This window comes from Kogia breviceps, chromosome 1, assembly GCF_026419965.1.
Source record: "Kogia breviceps isolate mKogBre1 chromosome 1, mKogBre1 haplotype 1, whole genome shotgun sequence".
Lineage (NCBI taxonomy): Eukaryota > Metazoa > Chordata > Mammalia > Artiodactyla > Physeteridae > Kogia > Kogia breviceps.
The window spans coordinates 192,507,931-192,531,532 of NC_081310.1; the positions used below are offsets into that span (position 1 = coordinate 192,507,931).

The following is a 23,602-nucleotide window of genomic DNA, read 5'->3' on the forward strand; positions in this document are numbered from 1 at the left end:
GGGTGGCGCGCGGGGAGCGCGCTTTGGCACCAGGAGGGCGCGGGGGCGCGGGGCGCACGACCGTGACACGCCCTCTGAGATCCACTGGGGCTGGGGGCGCTTGGTCACTGAACTTGGTCGTCGAGTGTTCCGCGCCAAGTCCGCGCGACAGGTCTTATTGCCCGGTGTCGGAAATAAGCTGCCCGGGCGGGGCCGCGTTTGGGACGGCCACTCCGCCACCCCTGCAGCTCCCGCCTCTCTCCCGGGATTTTTCCAGCGGGTTAATTTCCTGTTCGGGTAAATCCTTCCCGAGTCCCTCGCCCCTCCTCCCCGGAGCTCCCCCCTCTGCCCGAGCCTCCCGGGCTCCCCTGGTCGGTCCGCGCTGCGCTCCGTCGCCCCCGCGCGCCCGGGCGCAAGCCCTCCCCGCCCCGGCAGCCCTCCGGCTCCCCGCGCCTGGCCTCCGGGACCCCGCGCGCCGCCCCGCGCCGGGGCTCGGCCCCAGAGCCGCGTCCGCGTCGCCACCGCTCGCGCGGGTCCCGGCTATGCGCCCCCGCGCCGCCCCCCGCGCCCCCGCCGGCGCCGCCGCCGCGCTGGGGCTCTGCAGCCTCCTGCTGCTGCTGCCGCCAGGACCCGCGTGCCCCGCGGGCTGCGCCTGCACCGACCCGCACACCGTGGACTGCCGCGACCGCGGGCTGCCCAGCGTGCCCGACCCCTTCCCCCTGGACGTGCGCAAGCTACTGGTGGCCGGTAACCGCATCCAGCACATCCCCGAGGGCTTCTTCATCTTCTACGGCGACCTGGTCTACCTGGACTTCAGGAACAACTCACTGCGCTCTCTGGAGGAGGGCACGTTCAGCGGCTCGGCCAAGCTCGCCTTCCTCGACCTCAGCTACAACAACTTGACCCAGCTGGGCGCCGGCGCCTTCCGTTCGGCCGGGAGGCTGGTCAAGCTGAGCCTGGCTAACAACAACCTGGCGGGCGTGCACGAGGCCGCCTTCGAAACCCTGGAGTCGCTGCGGGTGCTGGAGCTCAACGACAACAACCTGCGCAGCCTCAGCGTGGCCGCCCTGGCCGCGCTGCCCGCGCTGCGCACCCTGCGCCTGGACGGGAACCCGTGGCTCTGCGACTGCGACTTCGCCCACCTCTTCTCGTGGATCCAGGAGAACGTGTCCAAGCTGCCCAAAGGTGAGCCTGCTGGCCGGACCGGAAGGCGGGAAGGAGTGAGGGAGAGCGCGGGGAGAGGCCGACAAAGCCCGGGAGCCTAGGGCAGCGAGCGGCCTGGCGTTGAGCCTGGAAGGGGAGGCCTGGCCGCTCACGGCCACTGCCCTGGATGAGAGTTGCTCCCGGTGTCACCCTCCCAGGTTCCCAGTCTGAACTTTTCCTGGGACTCTGCTAGGGAAGGGGAGTGGGAAGGGACACATCTGGAATTCTCTGGAGATTCTGGGCCTTGTTGCCCTGCTTTCCCCCGTTTCTCCAACAGTGTTCGGGACCTGGATTTCTGAGATCATATTGTGGGGCCTTGGGTCCTAGTACTGGTGGGTGTGGGTTATTTCTGGGCCCCTCCTAAGTGGAAGACACCCTGCTCTGTGGGTAGCGTTTCAGCATCCATCTCACTACACTGAACGTGGAGAGAGAGCCTGCCAGTTCTAAGAGCTCTCCAAGGGCTTCTGTAACCTGAGCAGGTCTTCGTTGCTCAGCTCCCAGTTTGCTCTTCTGTCTGAAGGGGGTGAGGAATATTCCTGGTGAGGAAAAGCAGCAGCCTGCTAAGAGCCAAATGCAGTAAAGATTTGCCGTTCAGTAGCTTTTCAGCCCAGACGTGAAATTGCTGAACAAAATCTTGTGGCACCCTTTGCTTGCCTGGTGCACTTTTCTGGCGGTGACATGGACATACATCCCCACCTGGCAGACAGGCACAGCAGGTAAGAGACCCTGTGAAGGCCAGTGGAAAGGAAACAAAGGCAGAGCTGAGAAGAGGGGACCCCAGCATCCATAAGGATAAGCCCCAGGACGGGGAGGAGGTGAAATGCCCTACTTGCAGTGGATTCCAGGCTTCCACTGGTAAGCATGTGAGCCTGGGTCCCCGCAGTGACCTCTCAGAGCAAGACTCCACCTCCCACCTTGACCCCGAGGGTTTGTCAGAACAGGAACCAGAGCTGAAAGACCCACAGTATAAAAAGTGACATTTAAAAAAAAAAAGTGACATAGATGTGGATTTATCATGGGTAAATATATAGTTTTTCCATTTACTGAGAATTCAAAAATGCTGCTCATCTATGTCCTGAATTCCTGTGCTCACTTATTCATTCTGTACTGTCACTAAGCACAAATCCCAGGCATTAGGGGCAGTCACTCCTCTGCAGACACAGGCCCCTGAGCTAGCACTTTAAGCCCAGGCTGGCTCTCCCACACGAGCAAGTCCTTGAAAAGATCTGACCTGCAAGGTACAGCGTGGCCTAACTTTAAACTTTGCCTTCATTCATTCCCCAGACCCTCCCCACCAGAGGACAGAAAGGTCCAGATGCAGACCTCACTGTTGAACAGGGGTTCCCCTTGGTTCTGATGGCTTCTGCCTTTACTTCTTGGTAGAGCTGGCATCGTGAACCCCAGTTGTCAGTTGAGGTGCCATAATTGGCTCCCACCGTCATTCACTCGAGGGCTAGGTGTTACCAGTCAGGAGCTGTGGATTTCAGTCTCAGTTCTGCCATGGATGGCTGTGACCTTGACCAGGACAGGTATCCTGTCTGGGCTTCGGTTTCTTCATCTTTAAAGTACTTTGGTTGACCTCTGAGGCCTCTACAGAGCCCTGGATTGGTAGGTATACACTGGAGTCCTGGCTTAAAAACTGGGTGACTCGGAAAGTTCTTTGAACCTCCTCTTCCTCCTGTGTGCAGTTGGGACACAGTAACGCTGACCAGTCCATCTGACCAGTGATTGTCGGGATAATGTGGGTAAATTAAAGAGCAAAGAATATAAAATGTCATCCTTCCTACGGTCTGTAGTAGAGGAAAGCAAAGAGCTACCAGATGAGGGTGTGTGGCTGGGGGTAAGGATGGACAGGTCCAGAGCAAGGAACAGTGTCCAGGCCCTGGCGAAGGGTCGGTCTCATTCGGGGAGAGAGGATGGAGACAGCAGCAGGGCAGCATGGGGGCTTCCGGCATCTCATGGGGTGAAGCACCAAGAGCAGCTCTGACCTCCACTGCCCATGTTCTGTGGCCAGAGCAGTGTCCCGAGCTCTGTGAACCGAAAGTGGGGTGCATGTGGAACGCCCAGCCCAGGCCTTGATGTGGGAGAGCTGAGTTCCCACGTCGACTCAGATTATGACCCTAGACAAGTCCCTGACCTCTCTGTGCCTCCGTTTCTCTGCCTCTAACTTCAGACTGAAGATCAGAATCCCACAGCATGTTTGCAGCGAGGGTTGGACGAAGTCAGCTCTGTCCAGGGTGTGGTAATCTTAGCGAGGCGTAGGTGATCGCTAGGTGTCAGTCACTCCCTTCTCTCCTCCTGCATTTGGGCCTCTCATATTTTCACAGATGCAGCAGGCAAGGGGGCCAAGTGCCCAGACTCTGGCACAGAGCTGCTTGGTTCAAATCCTGCCTCTACTTCTTACGAGTTGGGAGGATTAAAAGGGTTTTATCTATCAAGTACTTAGAACAGTGCCTGACACACAGTAAGTACTAATAAGCATTAGTGCTGTTACTGTTACCCCGTTTTCTCTGGAAGGCCCAGAGAGGTGATGGGAGTGACTTGCCCAAGGTCACACAGAGTTAGAAACAGATGGGAGAGGGCTTCCCTGGTGGCGCAGTGGTTGAGAGTCCGCCTGCCGGTGCAGGAGACGCGGGTTCGTGCCCCGGCCCGGGAAGATCCCACATGCCGTGGAGCGGCTGGGCCCGTGAGCCATGACCGCTGAGCCTGCGCGTCCGGAGCCTGTGCTCCGCAGCGGGAGAGGCCGCGACAGTGAGAGGCCCGCGTACCGCAAAAAAATAAAATAAAAATAAAAAAAATTAAAAGCCCTCCAGTCCTTCCCATTGCCTTCCCTTTACAGCAGCCCAGTGAGGTGGGTAGTGAATGAAAACACACGGGTGATGAGAAACCCGTGTGCTAATCACCTAGAGAGCTTGTTTGACATGCAGATTCCTGGGCCTGCAGACCTACTGAATGTGTGCCTGGGGGGCGAGGCCCGGGGATCTGCATTTTAATCCTCCCCACCCCCACCCCTGAAAGGGGCCTGCAGTGCACACTCACTAAAGCTTGAAAACCGTGCTGGAGGGGGAAGTCATTTTGCTGCAGCTGTGGAAATGCTGTGTGACGTTATACGACTTTCCTGCCTCTCTGTGTCTCCGATTTTTCTTTGGTAAACACAATAGTATGAGTAGGAGGATTTTAAGGTTCCTTCCAACTCTAAAGTTCTATGGTTTCAAGGGAAGGGAAGACTGTCTGTGTCTTAAAGGTTGGGAAGTTGAGGCCTGGGGAGACCAGGTCCCTCCAGAGACCCCTCTGCTGGAATCCAGGTGGCCGTAGTCTCTGTGCGGTAGGGAGGGGGCAGGGCACTCAGGCAGCCCGGGCTCTGGGCTCACAGGACATCTCATGTGTCCCGGCCTTGAGCCTGGAGCCTCAGGCAGGAAAGGCCCCTGGGTATGAGGAACCATAGCCTGCAGGCAAGGGACTGTCTCTGTGCTCAGAGGTGCCTGGAGCCAGCAGGCTTTCCTGGGGACACAGACCACACCAAGGCCTGAGAGTGTATAATGGGAGAAGCCCAAGCAGGAGCTGGGGCCTGGGAGTGAGGGGTGTCGAATAGTGAGGCACCTTCTGTCACCTCCCTTTGCAGCCGTGGCTTCGTGTGGCCTGCAGGACACAGCCCACAGCCCCAGGGGAGAGATCTGAGCTGCAACTGGGACCTTGACAGGGAGGCTGCAGGGAGGGAAGGACTGGGAGAAGCGGGGACTGGGGGAAAATGAAACACGGCTGCATGTCATGCCTTGAGTCTCTTCGCCCTGGCCCCTTGGGTGGGTACAAGCCTCCGAGACAAGGTCCACCGTAGTGCCTGGAGCATCCGGGCATTCTGTGGCTTAGCCCCTGCAGGGTGGACCCTGCCGGCAGAGTGCTGTCAAGGAGAGGGTTCATGGCAACTGAGGTGCTCACCAGTTATATCACTAACCCTGCCTGCTTAGCAGGCCAGGCTTGCGGCCTTCTGGGGGAGCCTGCCCCCCACCTCCCAGTAACTCCACCTCCCTTTCCTGACGTCAGATGCCGTGACGGCCTGGTTTGGTCAGATGAGTGGGGACTTGTCATACCGACAAAAGAAACAGTAATTCAGCCAAAGGGACACAAGCTGATGCTCGCCTGGAGGTCACACAGGTCCTTTTCTCCCAGGTGACTCCAAGGTGACTCGTTTTCTTTGAAAATAAAAGCATTTTATTTTTCTGCTGATAAAATAACAGGTCCTTTGTAGACTTGGGAAATGTAGATAAACATCATGAAGAGAATAAAAACCACCTAGAATCCCACTGCTACGAAAGTTTTACTGTGTTTAGTTCTGGCTCTATTCTTATGCACATATATATATTTTAAACAAATTGATATTATCCGATGTATCTTATTACAGACTCTTTTCCTCTTACTGAGTTGTGAGAGTTACCTGTCATTATAGCTCTTTGAAAATTTGACATTTTATGGTCATGTAAGAGGTCATTTTATGTCTAGTCATTGAACCTGTCTCCTGTTGTTAGAAATGTGCATTGTTTTTCTTTCTTTTTTGTATACACACGGTGCTGAACGGAACATCCTCGTTCATGTAAATTTGTGGACATCTCCGGTTATTCCTCTGGGGTGGATTCTTTGAGGTGGAATCACCAGGTCAGAGTCTACGGTTATTTTAAACCTCTGGCTACATTTTTGCCTAATTGCACCCCAGACAGCAGGCTCTGTTGGCAACTAGAAAGTACCTGTCTCACCGTACCTCTCCCAGATTTATGTATTATTATTTTTAAACACGCTTTCCAATTTAATAGACAGAACAGTGACATCCCCTTATTGCTGTAATTTGCATGATTTGCTTGCCAGTGGAGGGGACCTCTCCCTTGTGTTTACACACTTAAGAGAACCACGTTCCTGGCAGAGGTTGATTGAGGTCTTGCTCGCCCTTGCAAGTGGCCTCCTCCCGCTGTTGACAGGCCTGTACATGTCCTGGTGCCATAAGCTCATGTGTTTTTAACTTGTGTCTTAATTAGAGTTGAGTCCCTGGTGTCACCTTTCTCACCGTCCCCAGCGTCCCAGCTGGGTGTCAGCTCTTACAGACACCACGGTCTGGAGTCCGGGGGAGGGTCAACTGCAAACATGACGTGTGGCAACCCTGCCCTGTCTCTCTTCTCCCTGGAGAGCCCCACCCGGTCCTGCGACTCTGTCCCAAACGTTGGATCTTTCTGGAAACGTCACCTTCGTCCTGCCGCTCTATCAATTAACTCAAAGGGCGACCTCATTGCCGGGCTAGTGGACAGAGGGCCTGCCTTCCTGCCCAGCTAGGACAGCCCCAGGGGAGCACAGGCAGTCGGAGATTTGCTCTGGAGAGGCCAGTGTCACTGCTACCTGAAGCTGACAAGCTGCCATCTGACTCAGATACCCAAAGGCTTAGGCCTTTTCAGCCAAGTGGCCATCCAATGCCCACTGTCCCAGAATCCTGTGGTCTCCGAGGTAGCTGGGAATGAGGTGCTTGGCAGGCCTTCTCACCTGCGGGCTGGGAGTTTGATGATGGCCCAGAAGGACCTCCTCGCGGGTGGGTTGTCGTGAGGACCGGAATTGGGTTCCGGAACCCAACCGGAATTGGGTGTGTTCACGGTTACGTGAGCCACATCGTATCCTGAACTTGGTCGCTGTAGGATAACAGCAGAGTGTCAGTCCAGTCCTGGGAGTGTCCTGGGCTCCTGCCCTCAGGTCTTTGCCCAAACGGTGCCAGCCAGGTCCCCGCTTCTTCCCTCCCGCCCTTCCCCACCTCTGCTTCTCTACCTTTCTGGTTTTTTCTTAGCCTTCCAGCCTCCAGCCCTCTGGGCCTCGAGGCTGGGTTGGGAGTCTGGCCTGTGTGACCTCATTGGATGCTGTGTTATCTCCATGGCCACTGCCTGAGCTTGCTGGTTCACAGGTCGGGCCTGTTTTGAGGACACAAACTGTGTCTTCTTCTCCTTGAATCCCCAGCAGCCGGTGCAGTACGTGGCACGTTTGGAAAAACCTTCTGATGGCTTCCATTGCACTTAGAACAAGCCAGCTCCCTCCTGTATCCCACGAGGCTCCACCCCCACACCAGCCACGCTGGCCTTCCTCTGTCCCGTGAACACGCCAGGTGCCGGTGACCAACCAGGACCTCCTAACTTATGGCTCCCTCTCCTCCCAAGCCGTTTTCCACCCCAGATGGCTGCGTCTTCCTCATCATCACGTCCCCAGGAGATGTCCCCTCCTCAGAGAGGCCTTCCCTGCCCACCCCGCCCAAGCAGTCCCTTCCCCTCCCTCTCATCGTTGTCGTATCTGCTTGTTCCGTCTGTGGCGTCTCGCTCACTGAGTCCACATTCTCTCGTTCACACGTCTCATCCCTCTAGAAACATGAGCTCCAGATCAGCACGCTCCCTGCTGTGTCCCTAGCGCCTGGGGCCACGCCCAGTGTAGAAGGGGCTCCGTGGGGCAGTAGGCATGTGTGGGTGAGCGGATGAATGCACGCCCCCCGAGGGCTGTGTCACAAGGGCCATTGGGGCGAGAGGCCAACCTCGCTGGCCTTGGCTTTTGTCCCCACCAAATACCGCCTCTCCGACTTTGGTCAGCCAAGGGTGTCCAGATCACCTTTTAGCAAAGACAGAGGCCCAGACTGGGGGTTCTCTGAGCTCCTTCAGCAGATCTGTGTGATCCTGGTGAAATCCTGAGCCTCAGGCTCTCCGCTGTGAAGGCGGGAGGGAGCCAGCTGTGCCTGCCCCACCTGTTGGAGCAGTGCCGGCAAGACGGCGCGGCGGCCATTCGTTCTGGGAGCCTGTTCGCCTCTGCTCTGCGAGGTACAGTGAGAATGGCTGGTGGGGGGAATTCAGGACACGGAGGCCGCCGATCTCAGTTTCCCCCGATGCATCGGAAACCAGCTGCCTCTGACATAAGCTAACAGAAGGGTGTCTTGTAAGCATGTGGGTGTCACCAGGAACCCAAGTCCTGAACAGTCAGGCCTCGGGCAGCTCGTGGCTGAGACCCGAGAGGCTGCAGGGAACACAGCGCCTCCTTGTTTCACCCTCTGCTTCTCACACTTTTTTTACCCCCCTTCATATACCGATGGGCTTTCTGTATTTTTCCATCCATGTGGCCAAAAATACGCAGCTCCATTCACGAGACCAGCTGGGGCTGGGCGAGCCTGTGCTGTCTTGGTCCCAATTTCCAGGTCCCGGGAGGAGGCTCTGGGGGGCAGAGCTTAGGGATGGGGGCTGGGCAGGCCATGCACTAGACATCCAGCGAGGCAGCCGTGACTGTGGCCAAGCTTCCAGTGAAGTGTCTGACGGCAGGTAAATCCCCCGACATTCCTGGCCCCTGGTGTTCCCTCTGTCGGATGCAGGTGATAGCATCTGCCCTTTGACCTCGAGTGATGTCATGTCAAGGTGCGCAGAGTGCAGCTTCCTCCAGGACTACACACAGAAGCTGTTCTTTTCTTCCTTGTCCAATTCGCAGACATGTGCAAACAGGCTTACAAATCCCACCGGATTTAAGCCTTTCCTGTGAGATCCCAGATGTCTCCAGTCCGCGTAGACGGGCATCATCTGTGTGTTCACAGCCCATCCCCCCCGTGGCTCTCAGCCTGGCCCCTCTGCTTCAGAGGCGGCCCATCAAGGAGCCCCCAGATGCCTCATCTCTTCCATCCTCTGGGCCGGTCATGGGATAAATGCCAAGGGCAGGAGTCAGGACCTTGAGGGAGCAGCGGGTCACTCGGGATCCAGAGAGCTAGGAATCGGGGTCCCTGTCCCCACTTCCTTGTTAGCCAGCAATCGACCTGTGTCAGGTCTTCTTTCTCAGTTGCTCTGGATCATGAGTGGTGACCCCAGATGCCCCTGGGGGCTGTAGGTGGGAGTCATCAGAGAGGATGGGGCAGGAAGAGAACCACATGCACAGGAGAAACAACTTAGGGCACCGCGCTGGCCGGATTCCCCAAACAAGGCGGTGGCTGCATTCCTCCCCCCAGCCACCCGCTTTAGACCCTGGGGCTGGATGACCTCGAAGGCCTCTTCTATCTCTGACTTTGGCTTGCTCTGTGCCCTCCCCAGCCAGCCTCCTCCAGGTCGTGGCATGAGAGAGTCTGGAGGCCGCTCGCCCCCAGCTCCCAGCACAGGTTTCCTGGGTGGGTTCCCTTGGCATCTAGGCCCCATCACCCCCGTAGCTCTCTTTCAAATCAGTAGGTGCAAAAGTATGTTCCTCTCTCCTCCCTCTTCATGTGAAGAAAAGGCCCTCCCCTCACATTATTAGAAACAATGGCATGGCTTTTTCACGGGACACCAACGAGATGATGTCTCTTTTTAAACATAACCAACATAAATGATCGTTTGCATCAGAAATGAAGATGTCACATGGTCCCGTTGAGGGGCTGAGAGCTTAGAGCTGACAGGACACCCCGGACCTGCTGCCACCTCCTTGACCTGGGCAGGTCACCTGACTTGTCTGGGCTGTTGTTCCCTCATCTGTTACCCCGAGGTTTATTTGGAAGATCAGGGAAATACTGATGTCAAAGAGCTTTAGAAGAAAATGGGGGCATGCAGAATAACTGTCTTGAAGGGTGAAGTTTTATACTCACAGATCTCTAGAAATAGGAAGAGTGGAAGCCATGCAGCGCCACACGCGGAAGCACTAGGGATGGTCAGGAGACAGAGGAATGAAAGGAAGAACAGGTGAGAGTCTTGATTGTGGTTTTTGCAGGAAGGAATGGGCAAGGCAGGGTAAGCAGAGGAGGCAGGTTAAGGGTTGGCTAGTTTGAATAATTTCAGGAGGCTCTGGCTGAAAGCGAGATCCTTAGCTGTCTGGTACCTGGCCCTGCGGTGACTGAGGGCAGGGAGATAGTGTCTCGGAGTGCAAGAACCTGATAACAGGAGGTGGGTGGGGTATGGACTGGGGTTGGTAGCTCTGCATATCAAGGGTGTGCAGCTCACTGGCGAGGGTTTACCGTCTCTAGGAACTGGCCGACCCCGGGAGGGACAGTCCATCTCCAGTGGCAAGGCCCCAAGATGCCAAAGCTAAATAAAATATAGAATGTAAAAATAATGATTAATACAAGGGTCATTGCAGATATAATTGAGTAGGATGAGGTCCTTAGGGTGAGCCCTAATCCAGTATGACTGGTGTCCTTATAAAAAAAGGGGAGGTGTGAACACAGATGGACACAGAAAAAAACACCACATGAAGGTGAAGGTTGAGCTCAGTGATGCCTCTACAAGCCAAGGAACGCCAAAAATTGCCAACAGGCCACCAGATGCTAGGAGAGAGGAAGCAGCCTCCCTGTCACAGCGCTGGGAAGGAACCAGCCCTGCCCACACCTTGATCTCAGACCTCTAGACTTCAGAGCTATGAGACAATACATTTCAGTTGTAAAGCCCCCCCACCCCCCCCAGTCTGTGGTGCTGTGTTACGGCAGCTCTGGGAAGATACTGCAGGGGATAATGTAACCACCCTCTTTGCCAGAGGCAGGGGAATGGATTCGGTAGCCTCCAAAATGGCATCCAGCCCTTGGATTTTATGATGTCAAGAACCAATTGCTTCCCTTCCTTTGCATGTGGCCTGTCTACGATGTTCCAGGCGCTGAGCTAAGCACTCGAGGGCAGCTCCACCCAGTAGAAATAGAATTCAACGCACGTCTAGAATTTTAAATTTGCTAGTAGCCACATTTAACTAAATCAAACGAGTAGGTGAAATGAATTTCAGTGTTTTATTTAATCCAGCATATCCAAAATGTTATTCTTTCAACTTATCAATAGAAAACTCATTCATGAGATAGTTTTCCATTCTTTGTTTCATACAAAGTCTTCACAATCTGGGTGTGTTTTATACTTACAGCACATCTGAGTCCAGACCGGCCGTGATCAAGTTCTCAACATGTGTCTGGTGGCTACTGTGGTGGACAGTGTAGCTCTAAGTCTATGAGTGTCTTCCAAAGAGGTCAGTGCCAGGCGCACCCCATTTTACAGGTGAGGACTCCAAGGCGCAGACAGGTTAATGTAACTTGGCCAAGGTCACCAGCCAAGAAGTGATAGATGGAGGGATGTGAGCCAGGGTCTTTGTCACCAACCTTGCATGGCTTCTGAAATATCATGTCAGGACCAGGTCCTTTATCCACAAGCCCACCCTCTCAGGTCCACAGCTCCTGCTTTAGGTGCAGAACCAAACTTAGTGAGTCTTGCCAACTCAGAACCTTGACTTGGAGGAAATCAAAGTTGACTTGAACATATTAGTGGAAACCAGAGTAGACTAAACACCTGTTGAAAGCAAGTTCAACTCCTACTTTCTGCTCTTCTGAGAGCTTTATCTGGAACAATGACCCCTCCCTGCTTGCCAGAAGGATATCAAGTCACGTCCTTCCTCTGCTCAGAACTCATCAGTAACTCCCATGTCACTGAAGTTAGAAGCCAGGGTTCTTCCAGGGGCTTATAAGCAGCCCCCCACCCCCATGATCTGACCTCCTCCTTTCTTTCTGGCCTAATTTCCTACTACTCCCCTTTCATTCACTCTGATCCAGGCACCCAGACCCCTTATTGTTCCCCAAACACACCAGGCATATTTCAACCTCAGGGCCTTTGCACTTGCTGCTCCCTCCACCTGGAACACCCTTTCCTGATGTCCACATGACTTGCTCCCTCATTCCTTTTAGCCGCTTGCTCAAATACCATTTTCTCACTAAGCCTTTCCTCCCAGCCCCACTGAATCCTGCGACCCACCGCTTCCAGCTCTCCTTCCCTCCCTGCTTTGCTTCTCTTTCTCCATAACACCCGTCACCATTTGCTGCATAATACATATTACTGACTTACTCATGGTCTCTCTGGTTCTCCTCACTAAATTGTAGTCACAAATGATTTTTTCACTGTTTTTACCCCAGAGCTGGCCTATATTAGGTGCTCAATATGTATTTGTTGGCTGAATGAATGACTCAGTGATGGATGCTAACACAAGGTAAAGGGGAGAAGAACAGAGAGGAGGTAGCCTTCAGAACCATCCCCCTTGCTTAGAGAAAACAGTTTGATAAACTAATTCTCAGCAAAGTGTTAATGACTTGAGGGTTAACCAGGAATAAATACAGTAAAGGCAGAAGGAAGGGACCTCTGCTCACTATGGAGGCAGAGTCTGTGTAGAATTTTAGATGCGGGGAGGCCTGGAGGGAAGGTCGGAGCCCCCAGGCCTCATCAAACTGCAGCTTGTAAGCAGTTACCTGGGCTTCCTGTCTGTTGGAACTTGCCAGAGACTCTTTGTACTTGGAGAATAAGACCATACTGACATAGGAAAGTGGATGTTTAACTAAGGACAGACGTGGAAGGACATAGCCCCTGTCTCCTGATGTCTGAGGAGCTGTCACTGAATGTGAGAAACTTGTTTTGGCCTCCGAAGATGGACCCGTGGTTGCAAACTACAAGGAGACTGATTTTGACACTCTATAAGGAGGAACGGCCAGCTGTTGGGCTCTGCAAATGGCCCCAAATTATTCTGATCTGTTTCCATCCTCACATCTCCTCTCTGACTCTGACCTTCCTCCCTCTTACAAGGACCCCTGTGACGACATTGGACCCACCTGGACAGTCCATACCCTGAACTTAATCATATCTTCAAAGGTAACATTTTCTCAGATTCCAGGGATCAGGACGTGGTCATTTGGGGGGCATTTTTCTGTCACCACGGGGAAGTAACTTCCCTTCCCCGGGCCGGTTTCTCCACCTGTGAAAGGAGAGGGTCAGATATCGGTGCATCCTCTCCACTTGCACAGGTTGTTTCTAACAACCACCCCCACAAACGCCACACCCTGAAGTCACTTCCCAACAACCCACAACTCTGGCCCCAGTGACAGCAGTTGCCACAGTGCCAGGACCTGCTGAAAACTTCAGGGTGAAGTTGTCTGCCACCGGATCCTGGGGCTCCCCCTGGTCCCCACTGCCAGAGGAAGCATAAATCTAAAAAAAAAACCAGCCTGGTTCCTGACTTCCTAGGAAAGTCAGAATTTCTGTGTTGGTAAATTGTTTCGGAGCCATCCGGGGCATAGAGAGAGCGTTATGGGTTGAGAGGGAAGCGCCAGCCCTCGTGGGAAGACGTCCTGGAGTGGTTGCCACGAGCAGCACAGGTGGGGCAGCCACCGGGTCACCCCAGAGAGAGGCAGGCAGGTGAAGTCCAACCAGTGACCCACATGTGAGTGAACCCAAGCAAGACTGAGGACACCGTGGTGTCGTGGAGAGAGGATGGGCTGTGGTGATAGCCAGGCCTGCCCTTAAGTCCAGACCCTCACAGACGAGTTGTGTGACTTCAGGTAAGTCACACAGCTTCTTAGAGCCCCAGTCTCTGCATCGAAAACCTACCCCACATGTGCTCCCATGTGCGTAGCAGCGTTATTCACAGTAGCCAAAAGGTGAGAGCAACCCAAGCGTCCATCGATGGATGAATGATAAACAAAATGTGGTCCATCCGTACAACAGAATATTATTCAGCCTTAAAAGGAAGGAAATTCTGACACACGCTACAACAAGGATGAACCTGAGGACATGATGCTGAGTGAAGGGGGCCAGTCATAGAAGGACAAATACTGTACGATCCCACTTGTACGAGGCCCCTTGGAAGAGGCAAATTCATAGACACAGAACCGTGGCTGCCAGGGTCTGGGAGGAAGGAAAAATGGAGGATTCGTGTTTAATGGAAACAGGGATTTAGTTTTGCAGAAGGAAAAGAGTTCTAGAGACGGATGGTGGTGATAGTTGCGCAACAACGTGAATGTACTTTATGCCACAGAACCGCACACTTAAAAATGGTTAAGATGGGCTTCCCTGGTGGCGCAGTGGTTGAGAGTCCGCCTGCCGACGCAGGGGACACGGGTTCGTGCCCCGGTCCGGGAGGATCCCACGTGCCGCGGAGCGGCTGGGCCTGTGAGCCGTGGCCGCTGAGCCTGCACGTCCGGAGCCTGTGCTCTGCAACGGGAGAGGCCACAACAGTGAGAGGCCCGTGTACCGCAAAAAAATAAATAAATAAATAAAAATGGTTAAGATGGCAAATTTTACATTACATATATTTTACCACAAAATTTAAATTAGAAAAGTGGGACTACAGAAAACATACTCCAAGGCAGGCATTCCAGCCTCGGCATTATTGGCATGATGGACTGGCTAATTCTTTGCCTTGGGGGTCACCCTGGCACTGTTGGGTGTTTAGTGACATCCCTTCTTCTACCCACTAGATGCCAGTAGCATCCCACCTAGTGTGAGAACCAAAAATATCTCCAGACATCGTCAGGTGCCCACTGAGGGGCAAAATCACCCCCAGATGAGAACCACTCTTCAAAAGGGCTGTTGAGGGCTTCCCTGGTGGCGCAGTGGTTGAGAGTCCGCCTGCCCATGCAGGGGACGCGGGTTCGTGCCCCAGTCCGGGAAGATCCCACGTGCCGCGGAGCGGCTGGGCCCGTGAGCCGTGGCCGCTGAGCCTGCGCGTCCGGAGCCTGTGCTCCGCAACGGGAGGGGCCCCGACAGTGAGAGGCCCGCGTACCATTAAAAAAAAAAAAAGGGCTGTTGAGAAAGAATTCAATGACACGGTGGTGGTGAAGCACTTATCATAGTTCCTGGCAAATGATGAGTTTCAATAAATATTACTTCACCACAGAAGGTCATCTCCACAGTGAAATCTGAGGGGGCCCGCTTAACACACACAGCCCTGCTCACCCCCAGGACCGCTTCTTCCAGCTGGCCAGTGAGCCCACTGACAGAGATTCACTGGGGACCCTGGGTGCTCAGAGGGGCAGGTCTAAGGAGGGAGGCCCCGTGGGTGTCTCTGAGCAGCGTGGAGCGCCAGGCAACCATGAGGCGTGGGAGGTACCAGACTCACGAGGCCAGTCTTAGACTTCCTCATGCCGGCCTTGCCGGAAGGTTCTGACCAGTTCATCAGTTCTAAGAACTAGACACAGATTGGTATCGTCAGCCCAGGGCCCAACTTGTAACAAACGTCTCTAATGGATGATGGGGGTGCCAGCGCTGGTGGTGATGGTGGTGGAAAGTGGGGAGGTGGGGTGGCTGGGGAAGATGGCACCATTTTGGAAATGGTGGACTTGGCCAGGGTTGGCGTCACGGCAGAGATGGTGGGTGCAGCAATGGCGGTGACGGTCACAATGATGGCGGCGGTGGTGACAGTGGAAATGCTTGCAAGCTTCCCGGAGAATGAAAGTGTAAGCTGTCCGCATCATCTCTGCTCCTTTCTTACCCGGGGGGGACAGTCTGGGAAAACCGCATCGTGAGTCAGTCAGTTTTCCATGCTTGTGTGTGTGACGGATGTCGGTGTCCTGAGGTGCGGGGTGGCAGTCAGGCTGCAGTGGAGGACAGCAGACCCGAGTCTCAACCCTGGTGCAGGATGCACTCTTCCATGCTGCCTCTTGCACAGGACATGCTCTGCAGAGCCGGGTCCAAGCAGGAGCCCTTGACCCGATGCTGCAGATGCGTCTTCAAATCAGCTGATGAGTCTTCGAATCAGCTGATGACTTAATCAGATGCGGTGTCTGCCGGCTGATACAGTGAGGAGAACTGGGAATTTTCCCCTATGTGGTGATGCTTAATCAAAATGGTGGTAGGGAGCAAAGGTCAGCACGATACAAAATGAGAGCTGCTGTTCCCCGGCATCCTGCTCCCCAGAAACGTGAGCAAGCCCTGCCTGCCATCTGCGACGCCCCCTCGTGCAGTCTTCCTGTGTGACACGAAGGGGCTGCAGCAGGGGCCACAGCACATGCAACTCCAGAACTAAGAACCTCAGAAGAGTACTAAACGGGGAGTCAGGAGACCTGGGTTCTGTCCAGACTCCATGTGACCTTATGCAAGTTGCCTGACTTCTCTGGGCCTCTCATCTGTAAAGCACAGGAGACAGGTTGGGGAGGGGTATTAGCTGTGCAAGGCACCTTCAAGTCTAACTTTGTGTGATGCTCTGAAATCAGGAGGCTGAAAGTCTGGCTGTGCGTGTAAAAGATCCAGAGCTGCTGCTTTTTCCTGGTCCTTTGGGTTTGGGTTCTGGAAGGCTGGCAGGGACGGCCTGGCTGGGTGTTTCACCAGCCCAGGCTGAGCCCTCTTACTCCAATGAACAGAAGAGGGGAGCGGAAGAGGCAGTGGAGAACGCTGGCCAAGAGCAATGGGACCACCAGCAGTGGTCCTGGACAATGTCCTTCCTCCGGATGTGGGACAAGGGAACCCCCTTCCCTGGGAGTTGTGGCCCCAGCAGTGAGCTGGGTGCAGGGGATCAGCCTGACTCCCTCCCCAGCGCTTCTTGTCATCGGGGCCTTCTCATACCTTGGTAAGACTTGTGAAGCTCTGAGCACAGGTCTTGGGCAGGCACTTCACAGAAAAACAACTCCCAGCGGGTGGTGAGCGCACCACACAATGGCCGGCTCTCCCCGTCATCAGAGAAATGCAGATTCACTCACCAGTGTGCACTTGTATGGCTTATCAGGTTGGCAAAGATGAAAAAGTGACAAAATCCATTGTTGGCCTGAGTTCAGGGACTCTCACGCAACCTCCAACTTGGCAGAATGTGCCTTGGGGAAATAATTTAAAATGTGTACCTGGTACTCACAGCAGCTTTGCTTCTAGTAAGATAAAAACTGGAAACGTTCAGTGATTGGGCAAGTAGCTCGTGGCTCATCTGCACACAATAAAATGCCCTGTAGCCATTACCAATGATGTTTGATGGTTATATTGGTGGAATGAAAGATGCTCCCAGAATGATTATCCACCAGAGGGGCGGAGTGTATTTCTATCCTGGAGATTTATGCACATGTACACACAGAAGAAAAAAATCCAGCAAGGTGTAAGCCAGTGTGCTAAACATGTATTTACGAGTTCTTTGATCCCGCTTCTTTTCGTTTACTTCTGTTGTTTCAGTGTATACAGGGGCTTTGCATAACAAGTGGTATTAGGAGAGCAAAGATATATTTTTAATGACAAAAAGCGCCTACTAGGCTGCCTCTCATTAGGCGGTCCCCGAGAGGCCAGATCATGGGAAAGGCCCCAAGAGAGCCTCTGGCTGCAGGCCTGTTTGTTGGCACGGGCGAGAGATTAATCTCAGTCTGCCTTCTGCTGTGTCACCATCTATTTCGGGAGAGTAGCAGCAACTCACCCTCTGTGGCTCAGATGTCAGCTGCTGGGGAGGAGTCATCAGTCAGGGGGAGAGGACCAGGAAGAGCAGCAGCAGGCAGGGAGCCAAGCCACCCTGCAGGAATGGCCCATCTCTTCGGAGCGTGCCTGGTGGAGAAGAAAGAGGTTGCTCTGAAGCAAAGGAGCAGTGAACCGCATTCTGCCTGGACCCAGACGAGCCAGAGCCCCCTTTGTCGTAGTGGAAGGTGTGATCGCCCGAAATGAAATCTGGGAGCAGACTCCAAACGAGGAGAGATGGAGGTGAGACGCTGAAGGATGACAAATGACTGTTACACGTAAGACACCCGGACTGGGTTGAATTGCATCCTTCAGAGGGATCTGTCCAAGCCCTAATGCCTGGAACCTATGAAGGTGACCTTATTTGGAAAAGAGTCTGTCCATATAACTGAGTTAAGGATCTCGAGGGGAGATCATCCTGGATTGAGGATGGGCCCTAAATCCAATGACAGGTGTCCTTGTAAGAGAAAGAGAGAGAGACGAAAGAGATACAGAGCAGAAAGCCACACGAAGACAGAGGCAGAGATGGGAGTGATGCTGCCACAAGCCAAGGAATGCCACGAGCCCCCAGGAGCTGGAAGAGGCCAGGAAGGATTCTCCCCCAGAGCCGTCAGAGGGGAGCCTGGCCCTCTGGCACTTTAATTTTGGACTTCCGGCCTCAGGAACCACAAGAGAACGAATTTGTCTTAAGCCACGTGGTTTGTGATAATTTGTTACCGCAGTCCTAGGAAATACGACAACAACCAGACCCTTTAGAATGACGTCTCCCGGCGGAGTGCTCTGGGCTTGGGCCACCACTGGAGGTGACGTGGGTTCCAAACTGGGTTCACAAGTTTCCTGTGCAGCTTTGGCTTAAATCTGTGGCTCACTGGGTCTCAGTATCCCCACAATAACTCGTGCAAACATTTTTAAGACAATAGGGGAGGGTAATGGCTAACAGCATAGGCTCTGGAGTCAGACCGCCTGACTCCAAATCCTGGCTCCATCATTTCTCAGCTGGAGAACCAGAAGCACGTAACAGAAGTAGCATTCAGTTTCCGGGGTCACTACTAGTCACTAGTCATAGTACCAGCCACAGAGCTTGTTTTATGCATTAGAGGAGTGTAGACAGTGCAGTGCTTAGAAGACTATCCGGCATGTGTTACGGCTGCAGGGCGTTAGCTGATTTGCCCTCACTCTTTGCTGAGCTTCATTGTTCTTCTCCACCTGTGTCCAAAGAGCGGTGAATGTTTCCACCTCCCAAGAGGGAAAAGCATGGGAGAAATACATACAGCTTCTTCCTCCTCCTAGCGAGCTGCAAGGTATATGGCGATGAATTGAGAGTAAAGGACTTCTGTCCTGCAAGGGAGGGACCCGTGCTTGTCCAGCACCATCAGCCATTAGGTGGGATGGACTGCCTGTTTGGGGAGGTGGTCTAGGAACCCCTCTGTGGCCACGCAGCTAAGCCACACTCTCCCAATCCTGTCTTTATTCATACATCATTCAAAAATACTTTTGAAAGTTCTAGGTACTGGGAATACAGCAGGGAACAAAACCAAAAGCCCAACCTCCCAGAGCTGACAAGTGAGTGGAGAGGGGCAGCAGGAAATAAACAGATAGATACACATATACCATGTCAGGTGGTCCCATAGAGAAAAATAAAGCCAGGTACAGAGGATGGGGAGTGATCGTGGGGCTGGGGAGAGCATCTCTGATAAAGTGACATCATCTCTGATAAAGTGACTTCTGAGCAGAGACCTTAAGAAAGTGGAGTGAGCCAGGCAGAGGAAACAGGTGCAAAGGCCCTGAGGCAGGCCTGTGCATGGGGGGGTCTGAGGAATGGCAAGCAAGGTGGAGTGAGGGGGTTGCGGGAACAGTGGTAAGGATTGTGGATTTCACTTTGGGAAAGATGAGGAGCCTTAGTGATGGGGGCGGTGGGAGGTGTTGAGCAGGAGAATGATGGGATATAAGTTTTTCTGTAAAAGACTCATTCTGGCTGCTGAAGGGAGAATTGGGGCAGCCAGTAGGGTAGACACAGGAGGACAGCATAGGCTCCTGCAGTTTTATCAGTAACAAAACTGACGTTCTCACCTATTTCCTCTGAGTCCCGTGTCTCTCAATCATTCAGTTCCACACTCAGGGCGGGAACTGAGTTATCTATGGAACCCACCAGCTATCACTAGTATTATTTCAGAAATCATGTGTAATAAATAGGAAGAGGTCTCCGCATCTTGGATGCACTTCACTGAAGAAGACAGACAAATCACAAAAATTGATAGCTCCCAACATTTTTGCCACTAAAGAACCTATTGTATTAATGTTTCCAGACCCTGAGTTTGAAAGATTTTGTCTACCAAATTGCATGTTTGAGTAAATAGCCCCTGTGGCCTTCTCACGGGCAAGTGACTGATTGACTTTTTGACAACTAGTCCTTGCTTACAGAACCCCAGCCCACCTGCAGGACCCCAGCTGGGAACCATGCACCAGGATCCTTCTCACCCAGATATTTCTGAGTTGTTTTAGATTTTCCCAGTTTTCCTGATGTTCGTGTGCTGTGTGCCAGGCCCTGAGCTGGCAGCTGTGTCTGCAGACGTGAGAGACACAGGCCGCCCCGTGGAAGAGTTGACTTTTTTGGAGGAGGTGTGGGGGGCCAGGAAGGGAGGGGTCTGATTCAGGGGAAGGGGGAACACAGGAAGCATTCAGGGCAGGCTTCTCAGAGGAGGCGTTTCCTGGGTTGAGTTTTGAACAGGAGTTGGCAAACTTTCTATTAAGGGCTGGATAGTAAATATTTTAGGTCTCATGAGCCATAGAATCTCTTGCAGCTACTCAAACTTGCCATTGTAGCTCAAAAGCAGCCTTAGATAATGTGTAAACCAGTGGGTCTGGCTGTGTTCCAATAAGACTTTATTCACAAATACATATAGGAGAGGGAAGGAAGGGTGATTTGGGCCTGGAGCTGTAGTTTGCAGCTGTACCTCTGGTCTTGAAGAATAAGGAAGCAGTCTCCGGGCTCTTGTTCCCGGTGGGATAGAGAGTACGCAATATGACGATGTTTCCCAAATGTGGCCCTTTTCCAGTGGTCATTTTTTTCCAGGCAAAATGAGAGCAATGAGGGCACTGTGGTGAGTGGGTTTTTTTGTTGTTGTTGTTGTTTTGCGGTACGCGGGCCTCTCGCTGTTGTGGCCTCTCCCGTTGCGGAGCACAGGCTCCGGACGGCGCAGGCTCAGCGGCCATGGCTCACGGGCCCAGCCGCTCCGCGGCATGTGGGATCTTCCCGGACCAGGGCACGAACCCGTGTCCCCTGCATTGGCAGGCGGACCCTTAACCACTGCACCACCAGGGAAGCCCAGGTGAGTGTTTTTTAAGGCCAATGTATTAACTGATTTGCTGTTATCCTGCCTTTCTTAACTTTACTGGTGTACAAATGTTCTCTCTTTTATAAAATGATGATGGCGTGTGTGTGTTTAATGTCCTGAGAAGAATTATCAGCTGCAGCCCTGTGTCAGTCTCCTCTATTTCTTATTTAAAAAAAATTTTTTTACCATTATGTAAAAGTCAAAAGCCTGAGGATCATAGCTGTAGACTCTAGGCTTCCGAGAGATCTTAGTCACAGGCAGATGGTCTTACCCTAAACTTATGCCCATGCCTTGCAGTCCCTGGCTGCCTCTGGGATGCAGGACAGGCCGAAACCCACTGCCCCAGGGGGTTACAAGCTCACACACCTGCACAGGGGCCAGCAGGTGACACGGATGAGCCAGCAGCCTCACAGCATGTGTCCTGTCTCATTAGGGCAGCCCGACAGTTGTCTCCATGTGACAACATTGCCTTATCTGCTGATTTGAATGTTTTTTTTTTTTTTTTTTTGATTCTTAAGATAAAAGACCACTATTGGGGCTTCCCTGGTGGCGCAGTGGTTGGGAGTCCGCCTGCCGATGCGGGGGGCGCGGGTTCGTGCCCTGGTCCGGGAGGATCCCACGTGCCGCGGAGCGGCTGGGCCCGTGAGCCATGGCCGCTGAGCCTGCGCGTCCGGAGCCTGCGCTCCGCAATGGGAGAGGCCACAACAGTGAGAGGCCCGCGTACCACAGAAAAAAAAAAAAAAAAAAAAAAAAGACCACTATTGTTGCTTTGACAAAAAAAAAAAAAAAAAAATCTTTTGCAGCCTGAGCCTGGCTCAGGGCTGCCACCCTTTAAACTCATAATCCAGATTCTCAGATCCTGGCAATGATGCTCCATCGATTCCACACGCAGCCACTGGACGTCAGCCAGCGGCAGCCATTTGGGAAGATATTGTATTTGGGGGGCGCTCTTCTAGCCCAGGAGGGCGCCTCTTATGTCATTCTCACCCACTCTTCCAGATTCCACCCGGGCCTCTTGCCTGCAATGCCTTTCTCATTCCTCCCCAGTAATCCCCTGAACTCAGAGGTATGTGTTCATTGCATAAACATGGATGAGTATTAGCAGACCTTCCACACACCCTGGCTCTTCATTCTCTGAACTTGTAAAGCCCAAAGTCGAGTCTCAATCATCTATTGTCTTCTTCCCCATTGCTTGATGTATTTTAGTTTGGGCTCCCCTGTCAGATTATAAGCTTCCTGAGGCTGAGGATGTCACTTTCTTCAGCATTACAGACAACATAGAGTGACGGGAAAAACAAACTGAGAGGACAGTTTGAACTCGGGCTTCCCTATTTAACAGTACGTGAATTGCCAAAGATTTCTGAGACCTGCTTCCTCAGCTATGAATTGAGGATAATGCCTGTCACCTCCCAGATGGAGGTCAACTATAAATGACATGCGTTAAGGGGTGTGCACTGCATCAGAACATAACAGGTGCTCAATAAATGCTACCCACCCCCCTGCACACGCATTCTTCCCAGTTTAGGGCATGGATGAAGGCTCCGGAAGTAGTAGGTGAATGATACTGGATTGGGAGATATGCCTAGTCTTCCTTTTCAGAAATCTGCCCAGTGTGCCTCTGGGTCTTCCCCAGGGTTTCTCAGCCCTGTTTTCTACCCAGATTTGACTTACCTGGGACCAACCTTTTGCAACACGGCTGCTAATCCTTGATGAAATGCCCCATGCAGGCTGTTTAGGGGACTATGGCCTTCATTTAAAAAGAAGGAACAGGCCAATAAACACATGAAAGGTTGCTGGATATCACTAGTCAGTAGAGAAATGCAAATCAAAACCACCAAAAAAAAAAATGAATACTACTTCACTTCCATTAGGATGGCCATTTTTTTAAATGCAAAATAACACATGTGGGCAAGGATATAGAGAAATTGGAACCCTTGTGCACTGTTTTTGTTTTTTAAAAAATATTTATTTATTTATTTTTATTCATTTGGTTGTGCCGGGTCTTAGTTGTGGCAGGCGGGCTCCCTAGTTGCAGCTCCAGGGCTCCTTAGTTGCGGCTCACCGGCTCCTTAGTTGCAGCACGTGGGCTCCTTAGTTGCAGCAGGTGGGCTCCTTAGTTGTGGCTCCAGGGATCCTTAGTTGATGCTCACTGGCTCCTTAGTTGCAGCACATGGGCTCCTTAGTTGCAGCAGGTGGGCTCCTTAACTGCGGCTCGTGGGCTCCTTAGATGCAGCTCACCAGCTCCTTAGTTGCGGCACATGGGCTCCTTAGTTGTGACATGCAAACTCTTAGTTGCAGCATGCATGTGGGATCTAGTTCCCTGCAGGGATCGAACCCGGGCCCCCTGCATTGGGAGTGCGGAGTCTCATCCACTGCGCCACCAGGGAAGGCCCCCCTTGTGCACTGTTTATGGGAGTATAAACTGTGTAGCCATAGCGGAAATCACTATGGTGGTTCGTCAAAAAATTAAATGTAGAATTACAATATGATCCCACAATTCCACTTCTCAGTTATATACCTAAAAGAATTGAAAGCAGAGACTTCAACAAGTCTATTGTATGCCAAGGTTTATAGCAGCATTACTTACAATAGGCAAAAGGTGGAGACAACCCAAGTGCCCATCAGTAGATGAAAGGATAAACAAAATGTGATGTCACCATACAATGGAATATTATTCAGCCTTAAAAAAGAAGGAACTTCTGATACATGCTACGACATGGCTGGACCTCGCAGACATTATGCTAGGTGAAATAAGCCAGTCACAAAATGACAAATATTGTATGATTCCACTTATATGAGTAGGCAATTCAGGAGCACTTCTCCTGACCAGGGAGAGGCTATGCCAGCACTTTGACCTTTCCAGGCTATGCCAGGTCAGGGCCTGGGGACCAGGAGGGTTGCTGGAGAGTTCTAGAACATCTCTTTAAA

At 52.8% G+C, this 23,602-nt stretch overlaps 1 protein-coding gene across 1 annotated transcript in view; it reads left to right on the top strand.

Annotated features, from left to right (window-relative positions):
- The first annotated feature begins 521 nt into the window (after positions 1–521).
- The window catches only part of LRRC38 (leucine rich repeat containing 38), a 31,546-nt gene continuing 8,465 nt past the window's right edge, over positions 522–23,602 (top strand). The window contains exon 1 of the mRNA XM_059038016.2: positions 522–1,164. Coding sequence (XP_058893999.1) covers positions 522–1,164 — 643 coding nt within the window. The remainder of the gene's footprint in view (positions 1,165–23,602) is intronic.